This window comes from Rhea americana, unplaced genomic scaffold (genome assembly GCF_003343005.1).
Source record: "Rhea americana isolate MKP2758 unplaced genomic scaffold, rheAme1 scaffold_66, whole genome shotgun sequence".
NCBI lineage: Eukaryota > Metazoa > Chordata > Aves > Rheiformes > Rheidae > Rhea > Rhea americana.
In genome coordinates this window covers 1,438,322-1,460,086 of record NW_028186823.1, presented here as the reverse complement: position 1 = coordinate 1,460,086, position 21,765 = coordinate 1,438,322, and the positions used below count along the sequence as shown (strand labels likewise).

Here is a 21,765-nt window from a genome sequence, read left to right as displayed (position 1 = left end):
CCCTCAAACAAGCAGAATTACATTACAGAAGTTCTTGAATGGCACCCAGTTCCTTGCCATAGGCAACCCACTGGTGCCCTGTGAAAAGGTCTTCTTAAAGCAAGCACCCATTTTCCCTGAGGATCCAAGGTGTCTACATCTGGCAGACAAGACTTTCTACAGGAGACCTTTGGGGGCACCTTCTTTCCCTCCACTGACTTGATAGGTGCAAATTTTAGATGTTTCAGTAAATATGGATTATATTTTCAGGCTTTAGAAGTGATTTCATTCATGGGACTATATTCTTGTGGCTTTTGTCAGTTTGTAGCAATTGAAACCAGATTTTCGTGGTGTCTTGACATGTTTTTTTTGTGTGTGTGTTGGAGTTGTTAGACTGTTATAASCCTCCTGCTTCTCTAGGAGGGACATATTTATACGTTTTGAGCACTGACATGCACAAGGACAAGACCAGRGTATGAAATCACATGTTTTGAAAGCATTTCTACATATTGTAAACTTAGTAATTGAAGACTACAGGCCTTAGAGAACATGTTTGTGTCCTTCAAGTAGAACCAACTCAGCCGCTTCCTGCTAGCTAAGATGCATTTGGAAATGAATGAGGCCTAAAAGTACTTTAATTGATTACAAGCCTAGGGAYGCTCCAGGGTAGAACAATCAACTTCAAACCACATCAGCTGGATAAAATAGCACCAAATCAGTRTGGACTGGAAAACCACAATAGTCAAAATTCATTTATTTTGAACAGGGCAGGGCTGGGATTTTCATTTCCCTTGYGGCCAAATTTACACACTGTATGTTTTATGCCTGTGTGCAGAATATCACTCRTTAAATATAAGAACTCCATCTGAAAGGTAAATAGTGTCTGTCCATCATGGAGAATGTCCTGATGTGCTGGTGAAATGGATTTTTATTGAAGATGAAAGTAATGCTACAGGCCTGRGATAGAACTGAAGCTGAATTTGATTACGGGTGCAGAGGAGCTGGTCGTAACCGAGACTCCCCAGGGTGCTGGGGAGGTCCCGCTGGACAGTAAGTGTGCGTAGGCCTCAGGTGGCTCATCTTGCTTCCATTTTCACCCCTTATGAATTATTCTACCCTGCTGTTTGGGAAGGTCATAGGTCAGTACTGCTCCAAATCCCCTGATTTTTTGAAGGAAAATGCATCTCATGAATAATGAAGCGTGGCTTTGTGCACACCAGCACAACAGCTGAGAGCAGAGGAGAGGGCTCTCCTCACCAAAGTAGCTTCTATGTGTATTTTGAACAATTTGTCACCATGCATAGGAAATCCATTTGTATCTGTGTGTGTTAGTACAGACTCCTAACCAGAGGCCACATGCTCAGGAAAAGCTGAGAGCAATGTCTTGCACGATCCCAGTCCTAGACATTGATAGAATTTGAAAAAAAAAAAAAAAAAAAAAAAAAAAAAGTCTTTCTTGAAATGTCTCTCTATATAAATCATTTGGAAGTGTGACTCCTTATCAGTTACTTAGAAGTGCTGAATTTTAGCTGAGAGAAAGTAATAGCAGAGCTGTGGTTGAGCCTTGACTGATAACCTAAAAGTGCTGACCATGAGAAGCATACAGATTATACTTAAAATCCAAAGACTAAATATGAACCTTGTATTTTCAAGTGTTCAACAGGCTCTGAGAGAAGGAGAGAAATTCAGATATTTTTCAGTTCAGTTTGGAGTCCAAACTGTATACAGCCTGCCCTGCTGTTATGCGGTGAACAACCAACTGACCAGACATATATTGATGAGATTTAGACAGCTGAAACCAATGGCAGCTGTCTCAGGGGATTTCACCAGTCAAAAAGGCAAAAGAGAGGTAATATCAGTTGATCCAGCTTATGTTTCTGTCATTTAGGTCCAAATATATCATGAAAAAGTGCAAGAGACTTCATTGAAGTCTAACCTAAACTACTCTCTGTCTTTGTATATTCCCAACTCTACTCTCAATTATTTAGACTGGATCCAAACACTGGCTATTATTTGCATCTGTATTTTAGGTAACTTTACAAAGAACTTTTGYTGGGGCGGGGGTTGAAGGTGGGAAGGAATTGGGGTTTTTTAAGGAGAGTATTTCAGGCAGGCATGTAAGCTGTGTTTCTTTTAGMGCTACCAATAGGTCTCTGTGCATTGGGAGATATTACATTATCCGTCAAAACTGTTGCAAATGAGACCCATTAACTGGCTGAGTCTATTGACTCATTACATAAGCTACCAAGAATCCAGGTCACAGCAGAATCACAAAGCTACGYGCTTTCAGAGACAATGTTTTCTTTTTATCCCATAATTTGTCTCATCATAAATACATTTTGAAAGAACCATAAAACCTAATTTTTTACTGGATCTAGGAGGGTTTGTTCAACTCTGCATGGAATCTCGTTGACTGTAAAATAAAAACAATTCTTTTTTCCCACATGCTCCTCAGGGTAGTAACCCAAAAACATTTTTCCACTGAAATCAGTTTTGCACAAGGCTAATCCTGAGGCTTTAGGCTACCTGCCAGTCAACTACTGATTCTGGAGACTCAGGAGTACACAAGGCACTCTCTTGATATTTACACTATACCACAAAATCTTGTCCAGCAGATGCTATGTGTACATGCATGACATTTTAGCAGAAATGACTACAATGTGTATTTTTCCTTTCTTGTTTGTTTGGCCTTTTTCATGTTTCTTTGTCTAATATTACAATTTCCCTGAAGGGGAACTCTTAACGGAGCCATCGCACAGGCTCAATGAGTCTATTGTTCAATTATCAAAAGAATAATTACAAACTTGTGACCAAATTAACATCTTTTAGGGGGAAAGCCCTCACTTTAAGCTTTCCTGTCTCTCCATCTGTGATTTTTCACATTGTTTGATTCCCAGCATTGCAAGAATCCATTTACTATAAAACCTTCGATTGCATGATGGAAAGCTGGAACACGCCTGCTAAGTGCCGAAATGTTTACCTTGAGAGAGAAACAATGCTGAATAAAATATAATTCTCATGATGCTTATCCACATGATAGGTAATTAGTCCTCATTTGGAGGAGCTGAGAGACTGCAAACTAAAATACTCGGTGCTTTTATAAATGGTAATGTCAKATAAACCTGTGGAAGAAGATGACAAAAACTTTTTTTTTTTTCTTCCTCCAACTTGTAGCCATCTTTAGATTGCAGGATAGTGGAAATGAAGGCTAAGGAAACATGCTTACATAACTTCTCCAGCTCTCCAAGTAGCTTCATGATCTGTTCACAGAAGACATGGTGACATGGTCTAGAAATTTTAGCCTCTTATGAATCAGGCTGATGTGGTGCTAGCATAGGGTGACATAATATTCTGCCTTACCTTTAGGTACAGCCTTAGACATCTGCAGATTGGAGGAAACCCTTAGTGAATACTAAATTATATAAATTTAGCTCGATTTTTTGCAGGAAGGAGCTGGGTATTTATGCAGCTGCAGCTGTCATTATGTGCATTTGTTTGTTTTTACACACATACCATTAAGGAAGAAAAAGTCTAGAATTGGTAAGTCTGTTTTACTTCCCACTTTGATAATTAGCATTTGATGAGGCTACTTGATCTTGCCTGTAACACTTTTCATCAATCCTTGGTGGCACTATCAGGTATTAAGTGCTTATACATTATTTCTAGGAGCATTAAGCCCTGCAGTGATTGCCAAAGTCATTGTTTTATGGAGTCAGTGAATTAGAGAAATAAGTTGCAGGAATCTTAAAGACCATTACCCTGTTTTCTGTGATATTTCCAGAGGATGGTATATTAACCTATGTAAGTTGAATGTTTGAGTGCTTTTCTCTTATTATAAGTAATATTAAAGAGAAATTTAAAGTAAGCTGTAAATATGCATTCAAGACATTAAAAGAAATTTCCCTGTGAATTAATGAATGTGGTAAGTGCCCTGTGGTGAGACAGTGCTGGATTTGCTTTGAAGTCAAAATAGAGGTTTCTGGTTGGTGATTTTTAAGATAAGAACATTCGTCTGATAGCAGCAGCAATTATTTTTCTGTGACGGCTGCTGCAAGTTGCAATATCGCTGTACTCTGTTCCTAGTTTTATCACTGTCTTCATGACTTCTATTCCCCTCCAAGACAGAGTCCCATGCTTTTGCAAGACACTTCACTAATCCCCATAGGTACCATATCTTTTCAAATTAAACTACAAACATGACCTTAAAGTAGTAATGAAAATCTGGAGAATATCTACAAGAGGGAGAAAAAGATAATTCATGCTGGAAATCCAGGCTGCCAATTCTCATGCTCATATAAAGGTATGGATGGGAAGACAGAAACCATCAGGGAATGAATTTGAGATGACGTTTCAGCCTAGATTGGTGGTTATTAYCCTTAATTTCCTGGCCTCTGTAGGCTTGTCAGTAATATTTTGCCAGGTTGGTTGCTTTTAAATATATGTCAGAGCTGACACAAAAGGCAGCAACATTTCAGCAATGTATTATTTACTCAGGAGTATATGCAATAATCTATAATAGAAATATACCATTACGTACACATTAAAGTACAGTTTGTTTTGATGCTAGTACTACTCATGTAGTTCTCTTGTAAATAATACTTATCAGTTGGAGGGGGGAATGAGGTACAGTTGAGCTTAGACAACTTCCAGTGACTTCTGAGGAAGTCAGATTATTCATTCTCACTAGGAAATGCTGATCCTCAGGCTGGACAGCCATCTGGAAGATTCAGTTTTGTCAGCTAGCTGTGGATCTCAGTATTTTAAAGCCTTCCTTTAAAATGACCCAAGCAATGCTTGGTTCCACTGCTTACTCAAACATCTACAGTTTGCACTGGAAATGCCGTGTGGGAGCGGAGAGCAGACACGCTGTGCTCCACTTCCATTTTGCTCCAGAGGCCCACACTACCATTAGGACTAGATCAAATTTAGCCAAGCCTCCAGGTACCTTTGTGCAGAACCTTTTCTCCTTTTTGGCCCTTGCACAAAGTCTCACTGTAACAGCCAACACAGAAACGGGGAGGAGGAAACGCTCTGTTCAGACAGGCAGTTTTTRAGGAGGCCTTGAGGCACGAGTCGCTATGAGCTTGAATGTTTTAGGAGGCTGTATCTCAGTAGTCAGCATAATGAGGAGCCTGCTGTGTTTACAGAGAAGTGCTTTTATATTATTATGCAGCCCATGGGTACATAATCAACAGCTACTCCAGAATAGCTAAAAACAAGTGATAGAGCCTGGGCWGGGACTGAGAAGTCTCTCAGCAGCATCTTGTGCCTGTGTGTATAGTTCTGGAGTTTTTACTCAAGGTTTAGCCCTCCACAAYGCAAGTGATATTATGGTGCTACTAATGGGCATGAGGAAACAGAAGTTAGCGCAGAGATATCCAGAGGTGGTCTTTAATGTGCTCTTGTGCAATTGCCTTTCTGTGCTGCTTGGCGGATGGGGCCAAATTGTCCTTTACAAGAAAAGAACTACTGCTATTGAGCTGAAAACCTCCGTACTGGTAACTGGTACTCAGAGGTTGCCAGACTGAAGCGGCGACATGACAAAAGCCAGTTGTGTCCATTTAGTGGCCTAAATACAGGGGATGAGAGCTAGTAGAGTCTAGTTCAGAAAGCTACACGCTACCATAACAGTTAATGGCCCCCTAATCAGGAGGTGTACTACAGTCTGATTACACAGCAGGTCATGTCTGGAAACTCAATGGCTAAATGTTTAAATGTATTAAAGGTTCATAAGGATGTAGAGGGGTACCAAATGGCATTTTCAGAAGTGACTCTTCTTATTTAGATTGCAAAAAAATCAATGGGAATCAGGCGCTGAAGTACCTCTTACTGACTCCCTGAGAAAACTCTGCAAGGTGCCTGTTTTTATCAGTAGGTGCCCCTATGTCTTTTAAAAACCTGGTGTCATATGAAGTCTCCTCTCAGGGAGTGCTTAGTGGCTGTGAGTAGCAGAGGTGGCGAAGAACGATTACGATCCAAGTGCTGCAATGTTTGGGCCCTCCCTGTGAAATGCCTGCCTGTGGCTGTTTTTGTGTGCCGTGGTGCCACAGTCGGGCAGCTCATGCAGGGACATAAAATTAGAAAGGAAGGATGTGGCACTCAGACCTCCCAAAAGTTATCGAAACAAAAAACAAAAAAATCAGGGCATTCACTCAGATTCCCATTCCCTTGAGCAGATGAAGAAGAAAGGAGGACATTTTTAGTACCTTGTTCCTTAGATCACAGTAGCAAAAGTACAACCTGGCTCCAGGGCTAAATAAAGAAGGAAAACAAACTAAGTCCTGCCACTAGTTTTGACAGAGAAAGGCCTGCAGCATGCTCCAGGAGGATTATTAATATTATCGGCAGCTGGGGAAACTCACATAAAATCGTTGAAATGTTTCAGAAACATTTTGAGTGGAGAGATAAACTTCCAATAAAGGTAATCAAGAATACGAAGAACTAAGAGATCATTCTCTCACCAAAAGTTCAGTCTCTGCAAAATCTTCTTGCAATTACCATATTGCAAATAATCTAGTAACATTGTGTCTTTCAGTATGTGCTAATTAGCAATACATTAGAGATAGAACATGACCTTGAATGACGAGGCTTAGAAAGCTTCCACCAACTGTATCAGGAACTGTAGTTTAAATGCAGAGCTAGTGAACATTGAGCTGCATAGTATTCATCAAGATGCATAGAATTCATCAAGGAGCGCAGAGGCGCATGAAACTGCAGAGAAGAATACTTGTGTGCAAGTAAATGAGGAGGCACAGAGGAGCTGAATTCAATGCAATGGAAGACCAGYAGGTCCTGTAGTACTCTGCAAGGCTCATGGTGAAATGTGGGGTCATAGGCTGAGACTGGCATATGCATCATTGTGTCAAAGCCTGCAGAGCGAAGCTAAGGGAAAGCTGGAGCACAATGAGGAAGCAGGMACTGGCTTAGAATTTGGATGCATATGATATTAGGCYGTGTAAAGTGACAAAAATAAATGGTTTGTAGGGTCCAGGCTAGCACCACGTGCACCAACAGTACAGAACTGCAAGCAAGTTGGTAACAAAATGTCCCGGACTGTGAAGACTTAATCTTCAGGTTTATCCAAGGGAAGAAGGCAACACTGCCATCAAGCTACACTAAATGATAATTATGTGATGTCCAAAGGTATGTTAGCACAAAAGTAATAACAACTGGAAAGTATGTGGGCTCACACTTCCAGGATTACAGATGCCGCAGAAGCCAGCTCTTTCAGTGCAGAYTAGTGAGTGAATGGGTGTAATGCAGCTACACTGCTCGCGTCGGTCTCTCTGGAGAAGCTCAGTGCTGCTCTGTAGAGACAGGCTGGCTTAGTCTAGGTTGCCTGCAGCATGCAGTTGTGGGTGGGATAGATGCCAAACCTTGCCTTCACTGAGGTGTGTGGAGAGAGACCAGCGTAAACTAAGGAAGGAATAGTAGTACGTGTGTAACACTGTCGTGATTTTCTCTGTTAGGTGATTGCACCYTGTGGTTGTTTGCTCAGATTTTGGGGGTTTTTGTTTTCTTTTTTGGGGGGGTGAGATAAAAATTAAGTGGTCTGTTTTACTAGAAAACAGTGGAGACTGATCTATTTTCTGTTCTCTGRGAGGCAGTTTCTCTAGTGTGGAAAAGATGTACACTGGTGGCACAACACGAGGAAGTTTGAACCACTGATTTTTCACTTACCTCTTGGGCGAGGCATTTGCCATGCCTCCCTGCCCAGCATCTCTCACAACCCCTAACCCCAATAACCAGCTCAAGGTAACAAATGAGGGATCATTCTCCAGCTATCTCTACTTTTTTTTTTTTTCCTGTAAATTGACATTATGTCACTGACATGACAGGCAAGATTAGTAGAGCTTTAGTCACAGAACTGGAAAGAACGCTTACTTTTACACATAGGACTAAGAACTGCCTGGAACCTTCCCTGTCTGAGCAAGCAGCCAGAAAGTGAGGAGAAATAATGAGAAAAAGGAGATGTACTTGTCACTACAACTTTGTGATTGAGAGTAGTTGCTGGTGAGAGAGGAGACAGCTTGCTGCTTGTTGCCAAAAGCTATGGAATCACAGGGCAATGTCTTCACATCTTGCTGCATAGTTTCATAATGATGATGTGTTAATATATAGCAAAGCAATATAGATTAGCAACATAATATTGAGACATGACACTGTAATAATTGCTTCTTGGGAAAGAGGTGATATTGAAATCTGTTAATTAAATAGCAATGTGTGTCTTGGTTTAATTCAGTATAATTTTTAAGTGCAAAAGAAAAAAGTCCCTATGTCTCTGTTCSCAAAATACATCAATATTTATAGTTTATTAGGTGGAACTTGGGAACAGAAAAGCTGTGCTGAAGGTCTGTGAACCATGCAGAATCTTTGTTGAACGTGACAGGATCTGTTAGAATCTGCAATTTCTACATATACTTCAGATCTTACTGTATGAAGCATTTGGCTGGACCTGCTAACACCTTTTGCTCAAGTAAACCATTACAAGTTGTATTTGCCCAGCTCTCCCTTGTCTTTGCAACAAAAATTTGTTGCTACTGGCCTTACCATTGCTCCAGAAGAGGTTTACAATCAGGATTCATTTTTAATATAGATTAATTGGGACTTTGTTGCGACTACTCACAAGAGTTTGCCCTACATGCTTTTGCTCTGCGTTAAGCTTTGAAAAACAGAAGGATTACATTTAGAAATGTCTTTAAACAGCAATAGCTGGAAAATATATTTGCCCAGATCTTCGTAAAAGAGAAAGTAAAGCAGAAGTGGAGCAGACTCCTACTCTGTCCATTCAGAGGTACTCTGGTACTGAGTTGTGTTGTCACTTATCTCTTTTTTCCAAGGAGAAGAATATTCCTGATACAAAAACAGTATACTGAGATGAGATCACATTTTGGAAGCTCTWTTCTGTAGATCTGTTAAGTCATTAGCGAAAAAAGAAAGAATTAAAAATCAAGCTACTGAGGGAAAAGGTTATCTTTACCAAAGAAGGTACCACTGCAGAGATATACATGCTGAGCTCATTTTACAAAGCAGACAGTTGAGTTGCTTTCTAAATGTTTTAAGGTTTGTATGCAAGGTACAGCTGAATTTCTCTGACATTTACATGGAAAAGCTGTTAATAAGCTAATATCTCTCCTGTCAGAAATGTGTTTTTGGAATGGTGATGGCTAAAAGATGTCTTTTTTTATGCAGTAACATGAAGGATAAAAGTTTGGGATTTGACACAGGGTATGGTTTCTTTCTCTGTGCCTTCTCCCCACACCATTTTAGAAAGCAATGGGTTCACCTTAATCCTTGTGTGTTCTAATTTGTGTTTTTTCAGGATTCCTCTTCAGCTGGAACAGCCACAGTGGCTAGTCCCAGGACAAGTGCAATAATTGGAGATCAGGGAACACCACCGAAGGTCCAGCTCCCCCTCAATATGTAAGCAGCCATCTCATCTCAGTCACTGGTTAATGTTTGTTTCAAATCATTTATGCATGCGTGTTTACACTTTAAATCTGAAAGCCTAGATCTCGGATCAGCAGCGTTCTGAGAGCACAGTTACTGCAGTTGCATACGTCGCCCAGCCGCTGCTGAAGCTAGAAAATGAACGGTGAAAGGCAAAAGCTCCCCCCTTCTATGTAAGCCTTTTTCTGCTCTCAGTATATTTTATTACAGCTGTATGAATCACTGTGGAGCAAATGGAATGTCTCTGAGCTAGAAAAAATCTTATTCCTTCAATTAAAGCTCTTATAAAGGTGGAGCCCCATACAGTCACACACCTGATGCATTCATCATTAACCAGAAAAAATGACCCAATTACATTTTTTTCAGCACCATAAACAAAGATATCAAATAAACTTTTTTAATGCAAGAGTATTGTGAGCATATGAGCTTATTAAATAGTATTTGGAAGAATAAAAGGTTGTCTGGATACAGAATAAAAATGATAGACTTCATTATAATAAATCTCTTACAGCCCAGCTGGTTTATTTGGTACCTGCCTAGTTAAACTACTGAACCCTTTCTTCTGATCACGTGTGGTGAAAGCAGAAACATACCGACACACAAACATGCACACAAATATTTTAGAGTTTTATGATATAGGGAAAATAATGTCTGAGTCCACAAATAGAACCCTAAAATAGCATAGCAAATCTGCTTTAAGGAAAACAGGGAATAAAAAAAAATGGAACAGAACCAAGACAAAATTGTTCTTAGATATGGTCATCTTAGATTGTTATTCTTTTACATTTTAGTCTTCTTATATTGTTYTTAAGTGAGGTCTTCATACTCAAAGGGTGCCCCATAGAGAGGTCACAACATCACCCTGCAGTCATCCAATGGAGCCTGTGGGATATATAGTGGGGCAAAAATTTGCTTTAAACTTTGCTCAGATTAGGAAGCGCTAATTGCAATTTCCAGAATTTAGTTGCTAAGCCAGGATATCTTCCAGCTCAATGAAAATAGAACATGCTTCTGCCTCCGTCCCTCAGCAAGCCATCCCCTTCTCTTTCCCRCTCCTCTCCTGTCACCTCCCCCGAAAAGCAGCCTCCTAATCCGGTCTGTCATTTTATATTTACAAGCCAAGTTCCAGTCGAAGAGGAAGTGTTATCTCAAAGCTGTARCAGAACCAGAGAGGAACAGCCTTAAACAGAGCCCTGGGAATTCTGTGTTATAATTAGAGTCGCAGACGGCTCCCTTAGGCCAAGAACATGAGCTACCTTCTAAATAAGAAATTTTTTTAGAGAACTTTTTATAAAGATTTTGGCTTCATCTAGGACTTACTCCCTAACCGTTAGTTTCACTGTTTTACATAGCCCAGAATAACTTGTTACTCCATTTTGTGAGATTCCAATTGTTCTGGTTTTACTACTTTCATCTCAGCTGCAGAAAGTTTGTGAGTGAAGTTTTACATCTTAAATATAGAGAACACTGAAATGCAGCCAATTCCGAAAGCTTTGGCTTAAAATAAAGCCAGCCTCGGCAAGCTGAGCTGTTAGCCATGATTCTCTGCCAAAGGTAGAGCCCAGAAACAATTGCAGGTGAGTGAAGCTATCTCTAGTCAAATTGTTTTCAGTTGTATCCAACCCATCTCTCTCCATGGTCCCATCCCTGCCAACACATTTGGTGTCCCAGTGGGGTGGACATGTCCACCACATCCAGCAAACACAGTGGTACCCTGACAGTCGGTGTGCTGCTTGTCACAATTTGTTGTCACTAATGGATAGGGTTTAACTGTGCATGTAGGTGAGATTCGGGGCCAGATATTTCCATTTTCTAAGTGCTTAGATACTCCTTGTGGTATTTCTCTCTGGAAGAATAAAAGAGAATGGAAGAGAAGATTTTTGCCCACATAAAGCAGGTCTTACAGGCTCAAGGAGAGCCAACACRGCTGCCTCACAGCACATTCCCCAGCACTGCAGCTCTGGGAGGGTGACATGGATTCAGATGCAGCACAGGACCAGACATCCCCATGCATCAGCATGCCTTGGGATCAGGTTATCCAGCCTTCACACAACTCTGAGAACTGGTTGCAGAGTTGTCCAGGTGGCTCTGGATTGAACCAGACCAGGTCTAACAGAAGCAGCACTGAGCCAGAGTTAATAAACTTTCCTAGGTCCTTGCTATCTCCATGTTGATCCTATAGGCATCCCTGAAGTATGTTCAGAGAGCACACAGCAAGATGCTTAGCACAGGTTGAGCRTGCAGGATTATCAGTTGAGGCCATGGAAGCAATGGAAGCAGCTATACAGTCCCCAAGTGTGATGAAGACCCAGGAGCAACATAGCCATATTGGTGCGGTGCTGCCTTGCAGATTATAAGCCCTTCAAACCTAGACTGGGCCAGTCTGGATTTGGAGAAGCCTCTGTCTTTTTGCTGACTATCAAGGAAATGCCTAGGGACCAGCATCCTGCTTTCCCCACATAGGTGGTGTGATCACCGGTCCRTTAAGAAAACAGTGATCACAGCTGTTGTCTCAGAGTCATGCCATGCAGTTATCACATACAGTTATGAGTTTGGYAATACCAAGACTGGTCAGTTATGGCATGGAGTCCAGACTGGACTGTTGTACATTTTCTTTTCATCTTTGCGTGGATTTTAATATTCTCTCTTGAGTATGTTTAGGCTTATTTTGATTATTGGCTAATTCAGACTTCGTGGAGTTTAAGTCAGAGGAATTTTCAGAGAGGAACAGAAAGAAACTAATAGGAGAGCTGGAAGGCAAAGCAGCCTACTTATCTTAGGCTAGTTTTCTTTACACCTCCTTCTAGCATCTCAACCTGTAAATTACATCGTTACGTGTAGCCCTTTGGGAAAATGGCTAAGTGAATTTATCTCTCTAAAAAGCTGTCAGTGACCATTGCTTTACCCCTAGCTCCTGAATATGATACTTTTCTAAGCAGCAGCTTTAAAATGGGTAGTCAAAGCCATGTATTTTGCTGCTTCAAGTGAATGCAGTCCTGACACTTTCCATTGTGTCCTAGCAGAACACTCTACGGAAGAATTAACACTGACCTTATTTCGTGTCAGAGAGATGYATTTTAATGTTCTGCAGCTCATATGTAGCCTCATGTTTCCCATCAGGTGACCARCAACAGACCTGATCAAGGCCAGCTGATTATACATACTAGACAAAGGATGTGCGGGATGGTTTCTCCCATCTGTTGACTAATGAAATATAGTTTCTGATTAGATCTTTGTACCCTATGCACGTGGTAAATAGAGCCAAGCACATCAACCTAAGGATGCCCTAAGGAGCTGTTACCAAATATTTCATATTCTTCTCATTACTGCTGTTTATTTACTGCCTTCAGAATAAAAATAAAGAAATCTACTGGTACCATAAAGAAACAGAATCAGTAAAACTAACGGGATTTATTTCTCAATTATATTTCCTAGAGAGCAGAAGTAAAAAGCCATGTATCATTTTTATTGGCTGCAAGTCTACAATCACAATGGTTATAGTTTTCATTATTTCTCTGGTTCACTGCTATGAGGTGGGCAGAAAGCATCTTCTTACTCACCCCCTAGCCTAAAAGCATTCTGCTGCACTTTGTAGTGTAAATGCAGTTTTTGTAAGTGTTTTCCCATTTGTCTTAATCACTCTGCACTACCTCTAAGAAACAAAGCAAAAAAAGAAAAAAAAAATCAAGGAGGCATAACCTCGATCAAGAATTACCAGAAATCCCTTTCGGATTTGTAGAAAGGCGACAGTGCCAAAAATTGATATTTACAAAGAAAGTGTTGTTTTCTGTGTGCATTCTTGCTATCCTATTCAGATTTTCCACTGTTCCCCTAAGTGCAAGCAATCATTCTTAATTTTCAACAGGGATCTCTCCAAGCAGAGAGATTACCTTTAGGGACTTTAAGTTGTAGTCATTTCATAACATTAGACACATCCCTGAAGTAATGACAGAAGAACAAAAGAGAGATAAAAAGAAAAAATCTAAACAAAGAGAATAAATAAAGCTATAATTAAATAAATAAATAAATCTACATATTGGGTCCTAGATCAAATGTTTATGAAYATACTCGCATACAAAATATCTAAGGCCAAATTCCGCCACTTACTTAAGCAAAAATCTCATTGCAGGAATTGGCCGTTTATCAAGTTTTGTTTTACCCACATAATGTAAGAATTACTGTTCTGGATCAGAACAGTTCAGTGTGCTGTTTCTAAAACTAGCCAGCAAAAAAAGCATAAAGTTGCAGGAAAAGCTGTCTTAAATATTTTATAAATATCCTATCCAGAACAAAAGTTTCTTCTCACAGTCCACATTAAAAGTGACTCACACCCTGAACCATGTGAATATATACTTCACCCAGATATTGGACTTTGGAAATCCCTGCTMTTAGAATCCTGGATATTCTCATTATCTGTGTAAAAACCTAATCCTTCTGAAATTGCTGTTATGTTCTTACCTTCAGTGCTGTTTTGTAGCAGTGTTTTCCTCTAACTGATTGTGCATTAGGTGCAGAAGTATGTCCTCCTCTTAATATCTAAATTACCCCTTCCCTTTAATGTCATTAGCTGTCCCCTTGTCATCTTAGCATTGGATTGATCTGTTTTATGCCATTTYTTGTTCTGTTTACCATAATTATGTCCCCTCTTAATCACTTTTTCTGAGGAGCGTGTGCACCGTGGCACTTTCTGCTCTGTGAGGCTGTGACTGAAACAAGACAGTCCTGGTTTGAAGTTGCTCTGTGCTTTCTGTGTGTGTCTCCCCGCAGCTACCTAGCTCTGTATGCCTACAAGCCTCAGAAAAACGATGAGCTGGAGCTCCGCAAAGGTGAGATGTACCGGGTCATTGAGAAGTGTCAAGACGGCTGGTTCAAGGGCACGTCACTGAGAAGTGGGATGTCCGGAGTCTTCCCGGGCAACTATGTGACTCCTGTTTCCAGGTGAGGACCACTGGCCAAAAGTAGATATGCATGAGCAGGGGGTGGGAGGAATTTTGTGTCTTGAGGATGCTGGAAAAAAGGGAAAATTTATCTTTAAATCACATATTCTCCCTCCAGAAATTTTCCAGTGTCATCAGTTGCAGGCTTGGGTAATGCAACCTTTATATTTTCGGAAGACTTTGTTTTAGATATTGGCACTTAAAATTGATCTGACGGCCCCAGCCTTTATTGTTTTAAGGAATCTGTTGGCTAATGCTTTCATATCATTATGGAATTACTGGTCATGTAATGGGGATGAGCAAAGTAAGGAATGCTTGTGGCTTGCTTTGGAGTAGCCCTCATTCGGATTTTGTTTTTCTGAGATCAAAGCTCTTGGATTATTTGCATCAGGACTAATGTTTGAACCACTAAGATTCAGAATTGGTAGCTGAATTCAGTAAATTATTTCATGTTAGCTACCTGTGTCTCAGTTGCAGAAGACGAGAAAAGGAAAGAATAGCATGTTTGGGAAGAAATGCCATTTGTTAGAGTTCAGTGTTGGACATCCCCTAATCAAAAAGTGTTTGTGATTCAGAGTCCACTCTGGGAAATGCTCTCCTAGCTGAGGAGAAAGCTCACCAGAGTGTCCCAGACTGTTTTGTCTGAAGTGCTCCTTGCCAGGTGAATGTTGCCAAGTGTATGCCCATCTCTCCTTTAGAGCAGCCTTGGGTTTGCAAATTGCACTCACTCCTCCTTGCATGCCCTGGGTCTCTCCTCCCACATGCACTTAGTCCCCACCATTTTTCACTGCTCCCAAAGAAGCGCACCTCACAACCCAGAAAGTGTTGAAGTTGAAAAATGGTTCCAGATTMATTCCATCCTCAAGTTATATGAAGTTTGTAATATGTGGACTGGGCAAGACTAAAAATTAAGAGGAGATTAGATGCTGATAACAGCCTGCTTACAGTCCTAATAYTGCATTTCAGTTAAAAAAAAGCATCAATTCATAGAGTCTTAACTGTTCATCAACCTGAATATATTTACCTGATTTTTATAGAGCTCCTTGACTGCTTTCACTCCTTGCCTCTTCAGGTCTTAATTAGCAAAGAGGTTTGTGTTGAAGTGTTGGTGATCTGAATCAGCAAGACCTTATTAAATGCAACATGTCACAGCTAGAACAAGACATAGGGAAGTGCTAAAGGGCAAAGGTGCTTCCCACAAAACCCGAGAGCAGCTTTATGATTATATTTATGATCCTGTGAGCTAATTAAGTTCCTGCATAAATAAACCTCAGCGAGAACAGCAAGAAAAATCTGATAGGAACAAAATCTCTTATTTGCTGCACTTCCAACATACTTTGTTCCTCTTTATTTTGACAGCAAAGCAGAGGATTAGATTCGTACACGTTTTTCTGCCTCAAGAAAAAGAAGCTGTCTTAATAACACTGGACTAGATTTATAAGCCAACTGGTTATGCATGTGTGAGCAGGGTCTAGTGGAACAAGACTCCAAGGCAGGACTCTCTAGAGAGAGAGACACACAGGCACAGGACAGCAGAGAAAATTTGCCACATCCAGCATCTCTCCAGCTCTATAGGAGTCTYAGATAAAGTTTTTCTAACTTTTGGTGTGCATAGTTGCCCAAATGCAGCTTGCAGTGGATTATTAGCTGTGCTTTTCTGGCAAGCCCAAGCCAGCTTCGGCTTCAAAAATTTAAAGGGGGGAAAAAAAAGACTCATTTAACACAGTATAAACCAGGCAAATAATGCACTATGAGAAGAGTCAAAGATCTGATGATATTGCTGTGTTATTTTGCCTCCTTCTATGATTCATTTTTTCTTTTTCAAGGGAGGACTTCTAGATCATATCTTCTGGCCTATCCTTTGGCCTCTGTCAGAATTTGTACCTTCACATGCACTGTTCTCCTCAGAAGTAGTTCTTGTCCTCTGAACCAAACCAGATTCTTCAGTATACTCCTTTTCCTTTTTCTGTTCCCACACAACAGCTTTGGCCCCCAAAGTTCTACCTTCCCACGACCCCTATGCTGACTGTGCATGTGCATTGTGCCCTTTCTATAATCCCCTCCTCTCTTGTTCACCTCCTGCCCTACTCTCATTTCCATTTCCTCCACCATATTTCATTCTGCATCATATCCTCTTTGCTGTCCATTCCTTGAGGAGGACATTGGCACATGCGATGGCCAGGGAGGGCGTAAGAGCACTAAGTGGTACCCTTCATTTAGATTTTGTTTTTCCCTCTGTTTCATGACATCTTTCGCTTGGGAGCACTTGGGAATTCGAGTGAGAAACTCAGCAAAAGTGCAGCTGAGCAGCTGCTAATCTTGTGCRTTACTGCCCTGTTCCTCTAGTCACAGAGTTTTTACTCAGTGGGAAGAGGAATAAGAATTGCTCATCATGGGAATAGCTCCATGCTGAACTTGTTGCATAGGAGAAGCAGTCTCCCTCCTTCCCTCTGTCATATAGATGAGAGAAAACCTCTGCGTGCAGTTCAAGTGAACAGTGAAACGGGGGTTATTTATTATTGGAATTTCCTTTCCAGGAAGGTCAGCTGAGTTCCCTTCCCTTTTGCATTTCCTTAACAAGTCTAACCAAGAGGTGGTTAAACAACTAGATTAAGCACTCAGCCAGGTCCTGGCAAGTTTGCTGCTTTTGGGTCCTCTGCAATAGACRCACAGAAGTTTGGTGCTTTCCATCTTTTTTACCTACTGTGGAGTTGTATGAAGAACTGGTCTTAAGAAAAGATCTTTGCGTCTGATTTATTTGTTACTCCATTACTGCCCATAAAATAGCCTTTGGCACACAAAATGACATCTGAGAGATACCATTTCCTCTGAATTCAAATTTAGATTTTACTAGAAATTATTCAGACAGAAATGTAACTTAAGAAAAAAGTGGTTGAAGAGATGATCTTTCTATTTTTACCTTGCACTTTTTCCCATAAGATGAAAAGGTGCAAATGTCTTTGAGCGTACTTATGGCTGTGTCTTGTAAAGAGATATATAATACACATAGCTCAGTTTATTTTAATACCCGAGTTGGTATCATGCTGAGGCCCTTGAGTAACTCAGGCATCTATTGCTATGGCAGGTGTGTAGCTGGGTCCCTCCAGCACGCTCATGCTGTACTTCATCCACGCAGAGTGCCTGTGGGAGCTGGTCAGCCCCGCAACAGCGGAGCCGGGGGAGCTCAGGCAACGAAAGTGGCCCCAGGAGCCGTCCACTCTGGAGGGGCAAGTCACACGAATGCCGCCACAGCTATCAGACCAGTTGTTCCTATCACTGCGCCTCAGACTCATCCCCAGCTCCAGGCAGCCTCTCCGCAGCTGAATAACTGCTTGAGGTATTCGGCTCAACAGCCAGCCAGCCAGACACGCAATGCAATGCAGATGGGTACGTATGAATGCCTGCTGATGCTTCTCGCTGTACGGTTGCAGGGATTGATGTTGTATCCCTGGAGCACAAGCCTTGGAATCTGCCAGTCCTCGTAGCTTGCTTTCACCAGCCTCTAGTTTTAGTCACAGCTCAGTCACTGTGGAAAAGAATATGTTTTATTTGCTTGTAATATTTATGGGCTTCTATTGATCTCTGGGAACCACGTTGTGTTTATCAGATTGCTCTGTTGCTACAGCTGAAATAGATTATAGTGTTTACAAATATTTATACAACTTATCTGAGCAAAAGCAAGCACCCTGCATACTAAGGAGATTAACAGTTCTGAGTCCAGTTGGCTTGCTGACGGAAAAAACCTGTTCTTATCACAGAGCAAGTAATGCGTGATTTAAAATTAAGATGCATTTCATTGGGCTTTGGGACTGAAAGGTATTTATTAGGCAGAACAGGACCCAATGTTAGTGATAAAGCAAGAGATCTGAAAAATACCGCCACCTTTCTGAAATGAGAATAAGAGCTTCTTGCACCAGGGGGCCTCCTTTCTAGGTTTCCTTTTGATGCAGAGCACAATTTTCTAGTGTACAATTTATGCCCCTTTCCCTGATGTTAAACAGCTCTCATGTCAAATAAAGTAAAAGTAAATCCTGTTGCRGAACTTTATAGCAAAATTTAAAACATTTTGTTTCTGACATTTTATGGGAACACAAGCCGTTGTGTTTACAAAGACAGATCWCYAAGGATTGTGACTGTTGAAAACTAAGGTCCTAGAAACAAAACAGAGCAGATACGAAAGAGAAATATACTGCAATGTGAGTCATAGATTCATACCTATGGAAGCCAGAAGGGACCATTACGACCATCTAATCTCTCCTCCTTGGCAGTGCAGKCCAAAGGAGAAAAATGTAGTCAAATACACATGAATCTGAATCTTGAACAGTACCGACTCCTCTGCTCAACACACTGTGGCATGTCTTTACCTGGCGTTCATGTCAAACTGGAAGYCATCTAGTTATCCTCTTTTTGTCTAGTTTAGAGGGCTACTGCTTTCCCTTTGGCTTACACACTTTGAAAAGCCTTTCTGCTCGTATGGTGCAAGGGCAGGAACGTCCACTCTTGGGACAAGGTGCATGAAGCATGGGAGAGTAGTGCTAGGTCTGCCCCTGAGCCATATGGCTGGCATTAGAGCCTCAGGAGCTCCTGTGCACCCCCGTTCCGGCCGCTCAGTCTGCCCTTGGTTCAAAGGACCTATTTAGGCAGCTTTTGGTGTCTCCTGTCCCCTCACCACTAGAAGGATGTATTCCCCTGAGGCTGAGATGAAGGGTTATTTTTACCCCATGCACCTTGAATACCCCAGACCTTCCCTCTGTGGTGCTGCTGTGTTACAGCTCCAACTGCTTCCTAGATCTAAGACTGCTCCTCCAGGTCACTCAATCCAGGGAGTCAGCAGGCCCAGTAAGCCGCACACTGCAGAGCTGCTCTGAAACCTCATAAGTGGGGGAGCCACTCCAGAAGTGTTCATGAGAATATTTTTAAAACTAAATAAACCTTCATGAAAGTAAATAAAGGAAAACTTTAAGAATTACCAGTATTTCTCTTCATAATGGACGTGCTAACTGGTATCTTGTGGGTAGCAGCCCTTCAAAAAAGGTCTCTTTAGTCCTGTGGGACAGAGCAGCTCAGACCCACTTCTTGAAAAGCTTTACAAGAGAAGCAGACTGACACAATATTCAAATCACGTTTCTGTTGGCTTGCAATATACATGAGTAACAAATCAAATTTGCACAAGGCCACTAATGTAGGAGTACACCCAAAATGAAATACGAGTGGTGTAGAACAAAAATAGCCTTCAGTGAGCATTRCTAATTAATAGCATGTTTGATGCAGCACAGTCCAGATCCAGAGATACCAGAGCAAAGGCATACATTGCAACAGTAAGCAGATAAAATTACAGAATAAAATGTGAGAACTCTGCTCACAGTTGATTTTTCCTAGTCCATTTATTTTGCTGTTTCTCATGCTCTCAGTTTCCATCATGTCTAGAAACAGAGGACTATATGAAAGAAGTAATGTACCTACCTAATACGATTATCAAATCAGTCTTCTGCAGCCAGGTACCTGCAATGAAATTCCATTGTAGTGCTTTTCTTCTAGATTTAGGAAAGCCATTCCTCTCTACAACCATCAGTTTAAAACCTTGACCCTGTAAGCTTAACCAGCCCAGAAGATTAGATTTCTGGCAGCAGGAGTTGTTCATTACATAGATTCAAAGCAGAAAAAATCAGAAGGAGCGAATCACATCAAGACAACCAGTGGTGCTCTGTTTGCTCTCTGGAAATGAATTACACTTTTCAATATATGTTCTTGGTAATTCAGGGAGGGGAAAATGGTCAATAATAATAACGACAGTCTTGAAGGGTCCATAGTAACAACTTCTGGGCCTGTCCACATCCTACAGGCTAAAATCACTGCAAGTTGAAGACTGGTTAATGATAGCTTGGTTGATTTGTTATGAACAACATTAATAAAAAGAGATGCTGTCAAATCAGGAAGTAACTGTGAAGACCATCATGTAAGCAATGGAGATACTTGTCTGAGCATCACTGGCCCATCTGATTGAATATCCCTTAGCATAATATGTCACAAGGCTAGGGGATTCCTGACACCAAGAGTGCTCAGCTGGTATACTAAGTATGGTAAATGGCACGCCTTATATTTTTAACTTCTAGTAATGAGTGTTAGCCATAAAAATAGAAAACTGMGGTTTGAGTTGTTCTAGCATTGTTGTTTAGTTATAGCTTGAGCAKTTACTTCTGGTACTGCATAAAAATGTATGTTGCTGATAAGGTTTTAAGAAAACCGCAGATAGAGCAGGTTGAGAATTTTCCAGGGAAATGCTTCTTGCCCCAAGGAAAGSTGATTGTTTTAATCAAAACTTTTTGGTCAGGAATGGATGTAGTTCAACCAGACTTCAGCCAGGAAGCTGTCCTGGCTCAGGCTGCAATGAGAAAGAGAAGGAAAGGCAAAGAGAACAGGCAGCTACCCAGAGCTGTCCTCTGCAGAGAACAGGCAGATCCTGTGTTTTCTGTATCCCAGGTGAATGCCCCAACCGCTAGAATAGGGGCTATTGTGGAACGGGTAAGCAGGCTGCGCTCAGAAAAAATCTTCAAAGGTTCCAATTTTGCACTGATGCAGAACTAAACCAGATTACGAAACCTTGAAATTAATTGTGAAATGGGAATTTTCCAGCCAGCCCTACTATTGAATTGTGTGAACGAGTGAATGTAGACTCGGCTTCTGGTCTATACATACTTGAAATAGAATTGTATGGAGGTTATGCCTAAGCAATCAGCTAACTTGGAGGTCAAAGAAGACAACGTTGGAGAAGCAGACCTGAAGCTCTGTCACGCGTTTTGACAGAAGGCACGCAAGAGGCTTCTGAGTCCCGGGAGAGCAGACCTCGACAGTGCGTTTTGGTTACCGTTAAACAGATGAGTGCTAATTCCTGGTTCCCAGCGATTAAAAGCAGGGTTTGCTCATCTGGGGAAGGAAGGCTAAAAGGCTCAGCGTAGTCCTTTGGGGACCTTGCTGGCAGAGACCAGGCTGATCTCAGAAATACTCCAGTGAATTTATGCTTAATTTCTCTTGCGCAACACAGCGATTTGCTGACGGTCATTTTTGTTAAGACCAAAATAAGGGAGCTTTCTTTGTAATCGCATTTTACAAGGTCGGTTTGGATCGTGTCAGCTAACCCTGTGGGTTCGCTGTTGTGTTGCTGCAGGAAAAAAAAAATTAGCAGGAAGTGGGCAGCAGCGTTACGAGGGGATCTCGGAGGGTCGGAAAACACGGCGGGCCGCGGGCCTTAACGCGCCCTTTCTTCTGCTTTGCTTTTCCCCCCGCAGCTCACCCGGCGGCGCAGGCCCCGGAGCGCCCCACCGCCACCGTCTCGCCCCTGCGCGCGCCCGGCTCGCCCTCCCGCCTGCCGCCCGCCGCCGTCCGGCCTCACGCCGCCGCC

General features: G+C 41.6%; 1 protein-coding gene across 1 annotated transcript in view; it reads left to right on the top strand.

Moving 5' to 3' along the window:
• Positions 1-21,765, top strand: part of SH3RF3 (SH3 domain containing ring finger 3) — a 97,759-nt gene that overhangs the window by 39,140 nt on the left and 36,854 nt on the right. Inside the window, exons 6-9 of the mRNA XM_085320838.1 lie at positions 9,302-9,402; positions 14,197-14,367; positions 17,503-17,753; positions 21,653-21,744. Coding sequence (XP_085176964.1) covers positions 9,302-9,402; positions 14,197-14,367; positions 17,503-17,753; positions 21,653-21,744 — 615 coding nt within the window. The remainder of the gene's footprint in view (positions 1-9,301; positions 9,403-14,196; positions 14,368-17,502; positions 17,754-21,652; positions 21,745-21,765) is intronic.